This window comes from Heterodontus francisci, chromosome 4, assembly GCF_036365525.1.
Source record: "Heterodontus francisci isolate sHetFra1 chromosome 4, sHetFra1.hap1, whole genome shotgun sequence".
Lineage (NCBI taxonomy): Eukaryota > Metazoa > Chordata > Chondrichthyes > Heterodontiformes > Heterodontidae > Heterodontus > Heterodontus francisci.
Window position 1 is genome coordinate 21538795 of NC_090374.1, and position 16138 is coordinate 21554932.

Sequence of the window (16138 nt, forward strand, 5' to 3'; positions counted from 1 at the left end):
GGAGCTGAGTGGCCCTGGCGGAACCCAAACAGAGCATCACTGAGCAGGTTATTGCTAAGCAAGTGCCGCTTGATGGCACTGTTGATGACACCTTCCATCACTTTACTGATGATTGAGAGTAGACTGATGGGGCGGTAATTGGACGGGTTGGACTTGTCCTTCTTTTTGTGTACAGGACATACCTGGGCAATTTTCCACATTGCCGGGTAGATGCCAGTGTTGTAGCTATAATGGAACAGCTTGGCTTGGGGTGCGGCAAGTTCTGGAGCACAGGTCTTCAGTACTATTGCCGGAATATTGTCAGGACCCACAGCCTTTGCAGTATCCAGTGCCTTCAGTCGTTTCTTGATATCACGCAGAGTGAATTGAATTGGCTGAAGTCTGGCATCTGTAATGCTGGGGACTCCAGGAGGGGGCCAAGATAGATCATCAACTCAGCACTTCTGGCTGAAGATTGTTGCAAATGCTTCTGCCTTATCTTTTGCACTAATGTGCTGGGCTCCCCCATCATTGAGGATGGGGATAATTATGGAGCCACCTCCTCCAGTTAGTTGTTTAATTGTCCACCACCATTCACGGCTGGATGTGGCAGGACTGCAGAGCTTAGATCTGATCCGTTGGTTATGGGATCGCTTAGCTCTATCTATTGCATGCTGCATACGCAGTTTGGCATGCAATTAGTCCTGGGTTGTAGCTTCACCAGGTTGACACCTCATTTTGAGGTATGCCTGGTGCTGCTCCTGGCATGCCCTCCTGCACTCTTCATTGAACCAGAGTTGGTCTCCTGGCTTGATGGCAATGGTAGAGTGGGGAATATGCCGGGCCATGAGGTTACAGATTGTGGTTGAGTACAATTCTGCTGCTGCTGATGGCCCACAGCACCTCATGGATGCCCAGTTTTGCATTGCTAGATCTGTTCGAAATCTATCCCATTTAGCACGGTGGTAGTGCCACACAACACGATGGACGGTATCCTCAATGTGAAGGCCGGATTTCGTCTTCACAAGGACTGTGCGGTGGTCACGACTACCAATACAGTCATGGACAGAAGCATCTGCGGCAGGCAGATTGGTGAGGACAAGGTTAAGTATGTTTTTCCCTCGTGTTGGCTCCCCCACCACCTGCCACAGACCCAGTCTAGCAGCTTTCCTGCTCGGCCAGCTCAGTCAATAAAATAGAGGTAGTGGTGCTACCGAGCCACTCTTGGTGATGGACATTGAAGTCCCCCACCCAGAATACATTTTGTGTCCGTGCCACCCTCAGTGCTTCGTCCAAATGGTGTTCAACATGGAGGAGTACTGACTCATCAGCTGAGGGAGGGCGGTAGATGGTAATCAGTAGGAGGTTACCTTGCCCATGTTTGACCTGATGCCATGAGACTTCGTGGGGTCCGGAGTCGATATTGAGGACTCCCAGGGCAACTCCCTCCCTACTGTGGACCACTGTGCCACCACCTCTGCTAGGTCTGTCCTGCCGGTGGGACAGGACATACCCAGGGATGGTGATGGCAGTGTCTGGGACATTGTCTGTAAGGTATGATTCCGTGAGTATGACTATGTCCGGCTGCTGCTTGACTAGTCTGTGGGACAGCTCTCCCAATTTTGGCACAAGCCCCCAGATGTTAGTAAGGAGGACTTTGCAGGGTCGACAGGGCTGGGTTTGCCGTTGCCGTTTCCAGTGCCTAGGTCAATACCAAATGGTCCGTCCGGTTTCATTGGCTTCGTAGCGGTTGGGTACGACTGAGTGGCATGCTAGGCCATTTCAGAGGGCATGTAAGAGTTAACCACATTGCTGTGGGTCTGGAGTCACATGTAGGCCAGACCAGGTAAGGACAGCAGATTTCCTTCCCTTAACGACATTAGTGAACCAGATGGGTTTTTACAACAATCGACAATGGTTTCATGGCCATCATTAGACTAGCTTTTTAATTCCAGATTTATTAATTAAATTCAAATTCCACCTTCTGCTGTGGTGGGATTTGAACCCGTCTCCAGATCAATACCTTTAGTCTCTGGGTTACTAATTCAGTGATAATACCACTGCGCCATCGCCTCCCCTTTTAATCTAACTTCACCAGAAGAAAGGAAGTTAAGGAGGAGTTCTATTGGCGTGCTCAAATTAATCAAGGGGCTTAACTGTTTCGACTGACTGCGGCATTGAGAGGACATTAATTTATGCATGTTGTCAAAAGGATGGGGAGCGGGAATAGGAGTTTTTTTTAAATGTAGAAGGTTTGTTGAGGTTTAGGTCTGTCCTAACAAAAATCGCAGTGGAAGCATTTACCAAAACCGCTTTCAAAAAAGAAAATAAATACTTTAAAAAGAAAAACAATGGGGATATTGGAAAAGGGCAGGAGAACGAGACTAAGTGGAGGCTCATTTTGAGAATAGGCGCAGGTGTGAAGGGACAAATGGTTTCCTTTCATGCAGTAATATACTATGATTCTGCACCATTTATTTCCTGTTTTTTAGATTTAGATTTTTTAGATTTAGAGAGACAGCACTGAAACAGGCCCTTTGGCCCACCGAGTCTGTGCCGACCATTAACCACCCATTTATACTAATCCTACACTAATCCCATATTTCTACCACATCCTCACCTGTCCCTATATTCCCCTACCACCTACCTATACTAGTGGCAATTTATAATGGCCAATTTACCTATCAACCTGCAAGTCTTTTGGCTGTGGGAGGAAACCGGAGCACCCGGAGAGAACCCACGCAGACACAGGGAGAACTTGCAAACTCCACACAGGCAGGACCCAGAATTGAACCCGGGTCGCTGGAGCTGTGAGGCACACAGTGACTTTCCAATTTCTGCTACACACTGTAGCTGAAGTTACTGAGTACGTGCACCAGCTGAATCTCCCAACATCAACATCCTGGGGGGTTACCACTGACTAGAAACTGATCTAGACCAGCCAGATAAATAAATATATGGCTGCAACAACTGGTCAGAGGTTGGGAATTCTGCGTCAATTAACTCACCTCCAACTCCCCAGAATTTGTGCACCATCTACAAGGCAAAAGTCAGGAATGTGATGGAACACTCTCCACTTGCCTGGCACCCCATCCACCACCTTCAGCATTCACTCCCTCCCCACTGACGCAGTGGCAGCAGTGTGTACCATCTACAAGATGCACTGCAGCAACTCACCAAGCATCCTTCAGCAGAACCTTCCAAACATGTGACCTCCACCACCTAAAAAGACAAGGGCAGCAAGGGAACTGCAAGTTCCCCTTCAAGTCACACACCATCCTGACTTGCAACTATATCGCCGTTCCTTCACTGTCACTGGGTCAAAATCCTGGAACACTCTCCCTAACAGTCAGGTTGCGTACTGCACCAGATGGACTGCAGTGGTTCAAGGCAGCGGCTCACCACCATCTTCTCAAGGGAAATTAGGGATGAGCAATAAATGCTGGCCTTGCCAGTGACACTCACATCCCATGAAAGAACAAAAAAAAAATTGTCCTGCGGTTAGTAAAGCACAGGAGCAGCAACTGGGGAGGGTGAGAGGACTCAGTGCTGAGAACTGAAGGAGAGATCAAGCTGCCCTCAATTTCCCATGCCCCAGTGCAAACCTCACACTCACCACCTGCTTTTTCAAAGAAATGTTCTGACTTTTTTTTGTTGTTATTGTTGTTAGGTTTCCATTTTGCAAAAAGCACTTCGGGTAGATTTACTGTAACCAGACCACAGAGTTAATGATTAACAATAAAAAACTGGTTTGTTTCTCATTTTCTAAACATTAAGATACACATGCATTAGGGTGATTCAACTGCAATTTGTGAATGTAGTGCTGCCGACAAATGATTTTGCTGATGATTCATTAATCCCGCACTGCTGTTCTCATGTCTGTGATTCCTTCTCGAGGGCAATTAGGGATGGGCAATAAATGCTGGCCTCGCCAGTGACGCCCACATCACTGAATGAATAAAAAATCACCAGGAGAAGAAAGAGCAAGAGAATCAAAGAGATTGGGGGGGAACGACCCGAGGAGGGGTGGGGGTGGGGGGGGGGGGAGGAAATTAGGTGAGGCTAGAGCGAATAATGAAACCCGAGGGGGGAGGGGAGAGGAGTGGAGAAACCTGAGGGGGATGGGGCAAAACCTGAGAGGAAGCATTTGAGGAAACCCGAAATGAGAGGTTGGGGGGGGGGGGGGGGGGGGGGGGTCCTGAAATGGGAGGGGCCAGTGTCCGGAGGGATCCCGAAAGGGCAGAAGTGTAGGGCAATCCGAGAAGAGGTGGGGGCGGCGAAACATGACAGAAGAGATGGGAAAGGTGAGAGGGCGTGTAACGAGCATGGGAATTACTCTTCTTTTTATTCAATTAAGCCAAAAGTTTTAGTTAAAATAAAAGTTTCAGGGTCCTGAACAAGCAAAGTTGAAATGTTCTATCGTTCTTTAAACTGGACTAATACTTTAGACTAGAAAAGCTTACAGAGTGGGCAGTGTGCAGCTTATCTTCATTCTCCCACTTCACACAGAGATTATACTGAAGCAGCATGAAATGAATACCTTTCACATGGTATGGATTTGGATTCCAGCTGAACTGAAGCCATGGATGAACAAGGCTGCCTTGGAGGAGGAGCAATGGGGACTCCAGAATCTAAAGAAGCTGTCTTTCGATGAAGTGTTTCAAGCATTGCTCCTTGGGCCTCAGTATCCACAGGGCAGGACCCGGCTCTGCCGTGGCTCACACTTGAAGAGACTTCTGGCCCCACTGCTCCCTGAAGGAACGTCTCTGAAGATGCCTGTTCAGATTCTAACGTAGGTGAAGACGGAGGCGAGGGCCGAGACTTTCGCTTCGTAGATGCGCCAGACAGGAGTTTTAGGAAACCTTTCTTTTCTTTCTGTGAGGGAGCAAATAAAGAGTTTAAAACAATAGCATTCAACCTTAATGGTCACGTTTAACAGATGAATCTGATATTAGATAGAGAATATTGGTTATCTATGACCATGCAATAAGAAACAAGAACATTCATCAATGTGATAAGTCTGTTCAGAGAAAGCCCTACAAAATCTTTATCTCCTTCCACATTTATCAATTTTCCCCCTGTGTCTCAAAGACATTGACATCTCCTCGGTGCCAAACAGTTCCATGGGTGCTGTTACCACCCAAATGGTTATTCTTCATGTGAATGCCTGGGTCTGAGAGAGCTGGCAGGTGTTCTGTGTAGGGGGCATCACTGTGGAGCGTGACCCTGTACTCCACTGAAGTACACTACCCAGAAGGAGGCGCTGGATGCAAATTGGGAGCAGAAATCCTAGCCAACTGTCCCCAGTGGGGTGTGGCTAATTGTAGTGCTCTGGCAAACATTAGTTATCATCAGTAGACCAAGGCACCAGAGATCATCTTGAGTAATGCTGTGAAGAATGCATTTAATAGATCAGGTAAATAAATAAGCTAATTGCAAATGCCCTAATTTCTACCTTTCAGTTTATCCACAATTGGTCTCAGTACTCTGGATCATGGAGGGGGGAAATAGGCCAGGTTCCTAGCTCCTAATCTCTGTCCAGCCACTGCTGGTGGTGTCAGTTGAGAACAGGATCAGGCTCAGCTTTGATTCTTCTGCTGAACCTCACTGTGCAGGCTTTGATTTAAAAAAATTCTTGGGATGTGGATGGCGCTGTCAAGGCTGACATTTATTGCCCATCCCCTAGTTGCTATGAGTTAGCTGCCTTCTTATTCTTCGCATCAATTTGATACAGTTCCCTGGTTTGCGAGTCTACTTCACATGGCAGTTCAGAGGCAACATACACGGCACAAGTCAAACAGAAGGCAGATCAGCAGGTTTCCTTCCTGAAAAGGACACGAGTGAATAAGTTTGGTTTTCACAACAACTTTACGTTCACTTCTACTGATAACCAGATGTTAAACAAAAAAGAATTAAAATTCTCCAAACTGCCATTGTGGGATCTGAACTTGCATGCTGTGGATTATTACACCAGGCCTCTCTAACTAGTGCAGTAAAGTAACTAGGAATAAAAATGTATATGCTGCTTGCTCAGCCTTTTAGTCACAGTGCACCAAGTGACATCTATACTGTGGGGTTGCAAGAGAGAATATATATTTGAGAAAGGAAGGTTAGCGGGTGTGGAGTTGATTATGCTAGTTCAATTGCATTTTGATATTCACTGTATGTGCTTAACAGCAAGAGAAATCATGCTGTTGCTTCCAACACGAACAGTGCTGTCCGCTGGGTCAAGACTACTGTAGGTTAAGTGCCGCACCACTCTCAGTAATCAATCAGCACGTTCAGTTTTCACAATTTGGTAATAGTTATGAGAACAATATGTTTTCTATCACCATGCCAATTTAACTTTACTGGTAACTGTCTTTTTTGTTGCAATTAATGGGCTCACCTCGTCAAATAAAACATCTCATGGAAAACTGCTTTCCTTCTGATCAACTGATAATGATCAGTGTGAGAAGTAGATGGGATAACAAATTATTCCCTGAAATGGCAAAAGCAAAGTAGCAGAGGGGCGGGAAGCATGGAAAATGTGGCAAGGAGGAGAAGGCTGTCGTAGCCCGGGAATGTGGCAGAGAGGCACTCTCAGACCAGGTATCCAAGAACATGACCAGAAGGGTGGTCTGCACCCCTGGGGTCGACGCACCTCTCTTCACCACATTCCCAGGCCACAACAGTTTTCTCCTGCTTGCCTAATTTTCCATGCTTCCTCTCCCCCTCTGCTGCTTCATTTTCGCTATTTGCACCTCTTCTGGACCAATCTTTTGTTTCTTCACTTGCCCCATTAAGATCCCCTCTTGCCTTGCACCATCATCCCTTCTATCATTTAATCTTTCCTGCCCACCACTCTATCAAAGACCTTCCCTTTTTCTTCTTTCCTGGCATTTTCTTTTTTTCCCCTCGCTCTGCACTTGCTTAAAAGCTATTAGTCTCCAACATCATTCAATTCTGATAAAACGCCATTGGCCTGAAACATTGGGGCGACCAAACGCAGATTGGGTGACCGCTTTGCGGAACACCTCCACTCAGTCCGAAAGAATGATCCCGAGCTATTTCAACACCCAACACCCACCACCCCCTCCCCCCCCACCCAACCCCCCACCCCGCTCTCATGCTCACATCTCTGTCCTGGGATTGCTGCAGTGTTCCAGCGAACATCAACGCAAGCTGGAGAAACAGCATCTTATCTACCGACTAGGCACGCTACAGCCTGCCGGACTGAACAGGGAATTCAATCATTTCAGAGCATGACGGGCCCCCCCTTTTTATGTATAGTTTTTTTTTTACTTTTTTATTTGGTTATTTTATTTTAGTTTTTTTAGTTTGGTTAGTTTGTTTCTACTGTGCCGACCCACTGTTTCTGTTTTTTAAAATTTTTTTTAATGTTTGTGCTTGGAGTGCTTTGTGCTTGACAGCCAATTCACACCCTCTCTGTACTAACGCTTTGTTTTTCAGCACACCATTAACATACCGTTTGCCTTTGCTCCGTGACCTTCCCTTCCCCTTCCCTTCCTCGACTTCTCTGTCTCCATCTCCAGGAATAGGCTGTCTACTAATATTCATTATAAGCTCACCGACTCCCACAGCTACCTCGACTACACTTCTTCACACCCTGCCTCTTGTAAAAACTCCATTCCATTCTCCCAGTTTCTCCGTCTCTGCCGCATCTGTTCTGATGATGTTACCTTGCACGACAGTGCTTCTCATATGTCTTCCTTTTTCCTCAACCAAGGATTCCCCCACCCCCCCACCCCACTGTTGTTGTCAGGGCCCTCAACCGTGTCCGGCCCACTTCCCGCACCTCTACCCTCATCCCTTCCCCTCCCTCCCAGAACCGCGACACGGTTTCCCTTGTCCTCACTTTCCACCCCATCAGCCTCTCGATCCAAAGGATCATCCTCTGCCATTTCCGCCACATCCAGCGGGATGCCACTACCAAATGCATCTTCCCCTTGCAGCATTCCAAAGGGATCGTTCCCTCTTCGAATCCCTGGTCCACTCCTCCATTACCCCCACCACCTCGTCCCCTTCCCACGGCACCTTCCCCTGCAATCGCAGGAGGTGTAATACCTGCCCATTTACCTCCTCTCTCCTCACTATTCAAGGCCCCAAACACTCCTTTCAGGTGGTGCAGGGATTTACTTGTACTTCTTTCAATGTAGTATATTGTATTCGCTGCTCACAATGTGATCTCCTCTACACTGGGAAGACCAACCGCAGATTGGGTGACCGCTCTGCAGAACACCTCCGCTCAGTCCGTAAGCATGACCCCGAGCTTCCGGTTGCTGGCCATTTCAACATCCCCCCCGTACTCTCATGCTCACATCTCTGTCCTGGGATTTCTGCAGTGTTCGAGCGAACATCAACGCAAGCTCGAGGAACAGCATCTCACTTACCAATTAGGCATGCTACAGCCTGCCGGACTGAACACTGAATTCAATAATTTCAGGGCCCCCACTTTTTATGTTTAGTTATTTTTTCCTTTATTTAGTTATTTTATTTTAGTTTTTTTATTTTGGTTAGTTTGTTTCTACTGTGCCTACCCACTGTTTCTGTTTTTCTTTAAAAAAATTTAATGTTGTGCTTGGAGTGCTTTACAGTCAATTCACACCCTCTCTGTACTAACACTTTGTCTTTCAGCACACCATTAACATACCTTTTGCCTTTGTTCCATGACCTTCTGGTCAGTTATTCTCTGTGACCTTGTCCTATCAACACCTTCTCCTTTGTTATCTCTTGCTCTACCGCCCCCCCCCCCCACCCCCACCCCGCTTTACTTGCTTAAAACCTTTCTGAAGAAGGGTCACTGACCTGAAACGTTAACACTGCTTCTCTCTCCACAGATGCTGCTGGACCTGCTGAGTATTTCCAGCATTTTCTGTTTTTATTTCAGATTTCCATTGCCTGCTTTTGCTCCTAATTTACCAATGCTTCAGAGGATATGCTTTCATCTGAATTCTTTGGAAGGGAGCTGTGCTTCAGCTTTGCAACTGTATCAAATAGTACTACATTTAAAGAAAGACTTGCATTTATACAAGACCTTTCACAACCTTAAAACATCGGAAAGCACTTTACAGCCAATGAAATATTTTTGAAGTGTAATCACTGTTGTGATATAGGAAACACTGCCAATTTGCACAGAGCAAGCTCCTACAAACAGCAAAGTGATAATGACCAAATAATGTATATTTTTCCAGAAAGTTGGTTGAAAGTTTAAATATTAGCCAGAACACCAGGGAGAACTCCGCTGCTCTTCTTTCAATACTGTTGTGGGATCTTTTACATTCATGTGTGAGGAAAGAATGGCGTCAGTTTAACACCTCATCCGACAGATGGCACCTCCGACAGCGCAGCACTCCCTCAGTCTTGCACTGAAGTGTCAGCCTTGATTTCTGTATTCAAGTATCCAGAGTGGAGTTTGAATCCACAACCTTTTGACTCATAGTTGTGCTCTACTCACAGAGCCACTTCTCTAACAGATTAAAAAAAGGAAAACTACCTCTCACCTTTTCTCTGCTCTCCTTCTCAAATTTACTAGCAGCTGAGGCTGTCGTAGGTGTGGTGGCAGGGACAGTCGGGACAACGCAGGCTGCCAGGCCCGACTGCTCCCCCTCCAGAGACGTGGCACTGATGTTCGGAGGGGTTATGGCAGCAGCAGCAGAGGTTAGAGCAACACCTGGCCTGGCTACCGTGGGAGCAGCAACAATGGTGAAAGGGGCGACGGCCTGCTGCGGATGCTGCAAAGAAGCGACTTGCTGAGGAGCTACTGTCGTTGTAGGGATGGGGGAAGCTGGGTTGTGGGCTTGTATTGGAGTCACTGCTGCCGTCGGTCTCTCCTGGCCCTGGGCAGCAGCTGTTGGGAATAAAGAGAATTTGTTATTTTAATATTACTGAATTACAAAACAATAGATGGAAAATGCGAGGTAAAATTATAGTTAAAAAAAAAAAGGTATATTAGAATAGAACCAGAAGAAGGACTCATGTGGAGAGACTGGAGAAACTGGGTTTGTCATTCTTAGAGATAGGAAGGTTAAGGGAAGATTTAAAAGATGTGCTCAAAATTATGAAGGGTTTTGATAGAATAAATAAGGACAAACTGTTTTCACTTGTAGGAAGGTGAGTACACAGATTGGACACAGATTGAAGGCAAGTAGCAAAAAATGCCAGGGAGAGAATGAGTTTTTTGTTCCTTATGCAGTGAGTTATGATAATCTGGAATGCGCTACCTGAAAGGGTGGTGCAAGCACATTCAAGAGAGAACTGAATAAATATTCAAAAAGGAAAAATTTGCAGGGCTATGGGGTGAGTGCAGAGGGTGAGACAAATTAGTTACCCCTTCAGAAAGGGGGAATGGACTGAATGGTCTCCTGCTGTAGTGTAATATTACAAAATTCAATAATAAAAGCCCCAAGCAAAAACACAACTCGAGGAAAGTTCAGAGGTCACTATCAAACTATCAGAACAGCAATGACAAAGAAAACGATGGGGTAAATAGAAACTATTCTCTTTGGTGAGGGAGGTCAGAACAAGGAAGCATAACATTAAAATTAGAGCTAGTATGTTCAGGGATGATATCAGAAAGCACTTCTTCACACAAAAGATCGTGGAAATCAGGAACTCACCAACAAAAATCTGTTTAGGCTGGTCATCAATTGAACATTTAAAAACTGAGATCTATAAGGTTTTTGTTAGTTAAGGGTATCAAGGGATATGGAGTAAGATGGGGAGATGGAGTTAAGTTAGAGATCAGCCCTCATCCAACTGAAAAACGGAAGAAGCTCGAGGGGTTGAACAGCCTACTCCCATTCCTTACTAAATCCCTCAGCTTGTAGGAGTCAACCTACTACAGAAAAATTGAACCAATTGCAGGAGCTTAGAAAGATTAAAAACTAAGACGAGATGCCATTATAAAAGTCTGAACACGGACCATGCTCAGGATCATTGGAAACCAATCAGGCCAAGTGCTGGGCAGGGGAGGTGGAGACCAGGTTAGCAGATCATGGAACCTAGACTGGGAAAGGCTCCAAGGATCAATCCAACAAGAGGGGGGGTGTATTTCGGCAGAAAAGTAGATGGCGCTACTCTGGAAGATTATAAATTCAGAACAAGAGTAGGCGATCAACACGAGGAAGGAAAGTGAGACATGTTGGCTCCTGCCTTGCTACCCATCCCAAAGGGATCAGCAGGTTGACCAACACATTAATTGACTAACGGCACAATCAATGCCAATCTGAACTCACCTGTCCGAACAGCGTTGCGAGCCTGGTTGACCGTCATCTGACCCGTCATGTGCATCAGCACCTTTGCCTGTGGATTGGTAGCCTGCACGTGTGCCGCTGATATCACTGCAGTGGGGAGTTGTGGTGTCGGACTAATTGGTCTGCTGAAGTCCAGGCCATTCCCAGGAGCTTTGGGCTGAGGTGTCACCACTGGCAAAGGCACAACCGTGGTCACTCCGCGCCCGACCTGTGCTGTCACTGCCACTGGCAACTTCGACTGCCCTGTTGCAGAAGGTGCCCTACAAAGAATTTTAAATAGCAAATTGCAAGATTTAAATAGCAGACTGAATATGAAGTTGCCCTTTTCACACATGGGGATTCTACTGAAAATTCTGAAGGGTTCTTTCTCAAGCTCAGTGATAGTTTATTTATTTATTTTATTTAGAGATACAACACTGAAACAGGCCCTTCGGCCCACCGACTCTGTGCCGACCAAAAACCACCCATTTATACTAATCCTATATTAACCCCATATTCTCTACCACATCCCCACCATTCTCCTACCACCTACCTACACTAGGGACAATTTACAATGGCCAATTTACCTATCAACCTGCAAGTCTTTGGCGGTGGGAGGAAACCGGAGCACCCGGCGGAAACCCACGCAGACATAGGGAGAACTTGCAAACTCCACACAGGCAGTACCCAGAATTGAACCCGGGTCGCTGGAGCTGTGAGGCTGCGGTGCTAACCACTGCGCCACTGGGCCGATAATTGGGGCTGGATTAATTTAAAATGGACTTGTATTATTTAATTAGCTAAGTGGTTCTTAGCTAATCCGCCATTAAAAAGAAAATCGAGCACTGTACCACTGCTATTACCCTGCCAGGACCACAAGGGGCCTTACTGAGCAGGCTGCAGCTCCACTTGTCTACCCACCAGCAGACTGGCTTTGTTAAGCAAGCTGTCCATGGACACATCAGGACATGCTGTTTTATGCCTGTTGAACTAGCTAATCCTGAGCAATAATCTCTTCAGTTAAATAAGCACCCCTTCATTTCCAGATATCTCCATCACACTAGAAGATATGGCTAAACAACCATCTGTATTTATGTAAAGCATCCCTCCAGTATTAAGAGGACAGGGTAGGGACAGAAGAGAAGGATGCCAAGATGACAGAAAAATTAAGGGAGATGCTTCAAATGCACAGTTTTTAAGGCTCCTGAAAAAGGATCAATTATAGCAAGGTAACAGAGTTTAGGAACAGTTTCCCAAAAAGCAAGAAATAGCGATTGGAAAGAACTAAAGCCTCCCAACGTAGGAATATGTTAAGGCAGACAACCTCACACAGATTGATACTCTCATGGATTTGTAAGAAAATGTGCCAAGGATTTGCTATCAGGATACATGGTCCAATACGGACTTTAGGCTGACACACAAACACCTGGAGTGAAACCTTTAAATCATTACAAAGGATTAAGATCCTCTTCTCCATGCCACTGACTCCATCCCTTAATTGTAGTCCCACATAATGGCAAGTTTTGATTATATTCCTAAACAACTTGCTTGCTAATCCAATTCTGAATAGGTCAGGTTTGTGGGATGCTTTCTTTAACGTGCACATACTAAAACAATTTGTACTTATATAACGTCTTCAACATAGGTAAATATCCCAAGGTACTTCATAAGAGCATAAACTGACAAAAAGAAAGATACCAGGCATAAGATGATATTAGGACTGGTGACTGAAAGCTTACTTAAGGAGGCAGGCTATAAGAAGTGTCTTAACGGTGTAGAGAGAGGTTTAGTGAGGGAATTCTAGAGCATAAAGCCTAAACACTGAAGGTACGACCACCTATGGTGGGGTGAAGGAAGTTGCGGCACAAGAGGTTAGAATTGGAGGAACACAGAGTTTTCAGAACGTTTTAGGGTTGGAGGAGAAGAGTGATTTGAACACAAGAATGAGAATTTTAAAATCATAGTTTTCGGGCACGCTAACACACGTTCAATGAACTTAATCGCATCGAGTCAAAGAAAATTATTTTACAAAGGTTATTTTCAGCACAAGGGTATAATTTGAAGCCGAAACTAAAAATTTTCAGCAGAAACTGCTCATCAATTTAACAGCTTCTTTAAAAATTCTGCTTTAAGAAAATGGCAGTTAAAGCAAGGGTGCTACGAGTTCAGGTTACATTTTAATAATGACATTAATCTTAAAATTCTGTGTAATAATCCATCTAAGATTCAGAAAAAATCTTAAGGCTGCACACACTTTCAATCCACAAAACCTAATTTCTGGTTGACAACTTTTTCCATGATAAATTGCGACATCCACATTTAAAATGGAAACAGCTAACATAAACATGTTATATTGCAATCACATCCTCCTGCCAGTGCTGACGCTTTAGTGCCTAGTACTGCATCTCCCAGCTCCTCAGTCTGTACTGCAGAACAACTCTGATGCTACAGCCAAAGCTACACTTTGGCGATAAGTTTTTAAAATTAGCTACAAGTAATATAAAATGCAAGTATTAAAAAAAGGACACAATGCATGATGTAAAATGTAGAGACTAACCAGTAACAGGCTAAAGTTTTGGATATAGCGTATGTTTCTTGACAGTGTCAGACGTACTACTTGTAATACTTTGCTCCATCACACTTGGTTGATAAACGCCTTGAGATGCTTTATTATGTTAAAGACGCAGTATAAATTGTGTGTATGTGCGCATATATATATACACACACATCTATAAAATAAAGTTGTTGAAGTGACAGCCCTATTATATCAAAGAGGTGCATCCTCTAATTCACCGTGTGCTACGGCACAGGAGATTTGCCAGTTTTATTTAATATTTCCTTTTTGGGATGCTGACGTTAGAAGATGCTGGCGTGCCTTCTTCAGTCTGTGTGGTCTTGTTATTCTTTGCACTGCTTTTTTTGAGACAACCATGCCAATTCGGAAAGCAGTTAAGAGTCAAGCACATTGGTGTGGGACGGGAACCACAGACAGCTGGGCCAAGCCACGTTAGGAGAGCAACTTTACTTCTCTCAAGAACATTGGTGAATCAGATGAGTTTTAGTGACAACTTGACAACCTCATCATGGTCACTTTTACTGATACCAGCTTTTTATTTCCCAATTTCAATTCATTAAACTGAATTCAAACCAGTGGGATTTGAAATGACGGTCTCTAGATTAGCAGACCACTACACTACAGTGGTGCAATTTAATGCTTTGAACTAGGTTCTTTATCACACAATTAATTTACTGACCTTGTTACAGGAGCCATGTAATTCCCAGGAAAAACACCAATTTTGCCTGTGTGCATAGATGTTCCCTTGAACCACCCATCTTGACAACGCTCAAGCACAAGAAATATCTCCCCCTTTCGCAACTCCAGTTCATCCTCCTTGCGGGGAGTGTATGGATATAAAGCAACATACCTACAGACACAGACAATGTGTAAGAAACTTATTTATTTATTTATTCATTTATTTATTTCGAGATACAGCACTGAAACAGGCCCTTCGGCCCACCGAGTCTGTGCCAACCAACAACCACCCATTTATACTAATCCTACATTAACCCCATGTTCCCTACCACATCCCCACCATTCTCCTACCACCTACCTACACTAGGGGCAATTTACAATGGCCAATTTACCTATCAACCTGCAAGTCTGTGGCTGTGGGAGGAAACCAGAGCCATAAACATGAGGCAGTCACTAATAAATCCAATAGGGAATTCACAAGAAATATCTTCACAGTGGTTAGAATGTAGACCTTGCTACACATAAAGTGGTTGAAGAAAACAATATCGACGCATTTCAGGGGAAGCCAGTTAAGTGCATGAGGGAGAAAGGAATAGAAGGATATCCAGATTAGGTGAGATGAGAGTGGAATGAAGTAGGGATGAGAGGAGGCTCAAGTGGAGCATGTAGATATAAGATTATGACATGTTTAGATAACTTAGACAAGGAAAAACAGTTCCCATTAACTAATGTTACAAGAACTAGGGGACACAGATTGAAGGTTCTATGCAGGAGATGCCAGGGGAATATTAGCGAGAACTTTTTTTTTTAATGCAGCGGGTAGTAATAACCTGGAACCGCTGTCCATAAGAGTGCTGGAGGTAGAGACAATCAATGACTTCAAAAGGAAATTGGATGGCCAACTTGAAGGAAATAAACCTACAGGGCTACGGGGATCGAGCAGGGAGGTGGGACTGACTAAATAGCTTAGTGAAGAGCTGGAATGGACTCGATTGGCTGAATGGCCTCCTTCTGTGCAGTAAATGACATTCAACTAAACGCTAACATAGTCTAGTTGGGCCGAATGGCCCATTTCTACCCTGCAAATTCTATTTATTACAAGCGACTCCTGCAAATACCACAAAAAATGTTAAAATAGGTTTTTAAATAAGGGAGCATGCTGCCCATGAATGGGAGCAACTGGCAGCAAGTTTCAGTCACCAGCAGCTTGCTTCAGGCAAATTAGCCCTATAGGTAGAGGGTGAGGAAAAGAGAAGGAACAAAAATTAAATTTCAAAATCTCCCTTTTCTAACTTAATCTAGCCTACAAATAAATTGGATTTATTATATATGATATATATATATTTGTCTTTCTTACATATTTGGTCGCACTTGAGGCCTTGGATGGTCTGCTGGTCCCAACGTTGGTCGTGAAGCACACGAAGTAGAGGTGGCAACTGCAACATTTGAGGAAGGTGGCGGCGGTAGTGGTGGGTGATTTTCCTGCATTAACACAAGGCAAGGTGTTAGGAATATATACTGACACAGCACATACAACACAGAAACAGATTAACCGGCCCAACTGCTATAGCCAGTGTTTATGCTCTATATGAGTTCAAGGGGCAGCCAGATATTATTCTCTTGAATACCTCTTCGTGGTTCCACAGTCTAACCACTCTCTGGTAAAGAATTT

At 44.8% G+C, this 16138-nt stretch overlaps 1 protein-coding gene across 2 annotated transcripts in view; it reads right to left on the reverse strand.

Annotated features, from left to right (window-relative positions):
* The window catches only part of sh3rf1 (SH3 domain containing ring finger 1), a 202963-nt gene that overhangs the window by 8456 nt on the left and 178369 nt on the right, over positions 1 to 16138 (reverse strand). For both annotated transcript variants that reach the window (XM_068029266.1, XM_068029267.1), the window contains exons 7-11: positions 15824 to 15948; positions 14468 to 14638; positions 11217 to 11494; positions 9483 to 9829; positions 4520 to 4854 (exon numbers count right to left, since the gene is read on the reverse strand). In XM_068029266.1, coding sequence (XP_067885367.1) covers positions 4520 to 4854; positions 9483 to 9829; positions 11217 to 11494; positions 14468 to 14638; positions 15824 to 15948 — 1256 coding nt within the window. The remainder of the gene's footprint in view (positions 1 to 4519; positions 4855 to 9482; positions 9830 to 11216; positions 11495 to 14467; positions 14639 to 15823; positions 15949 to 16138) is intronic.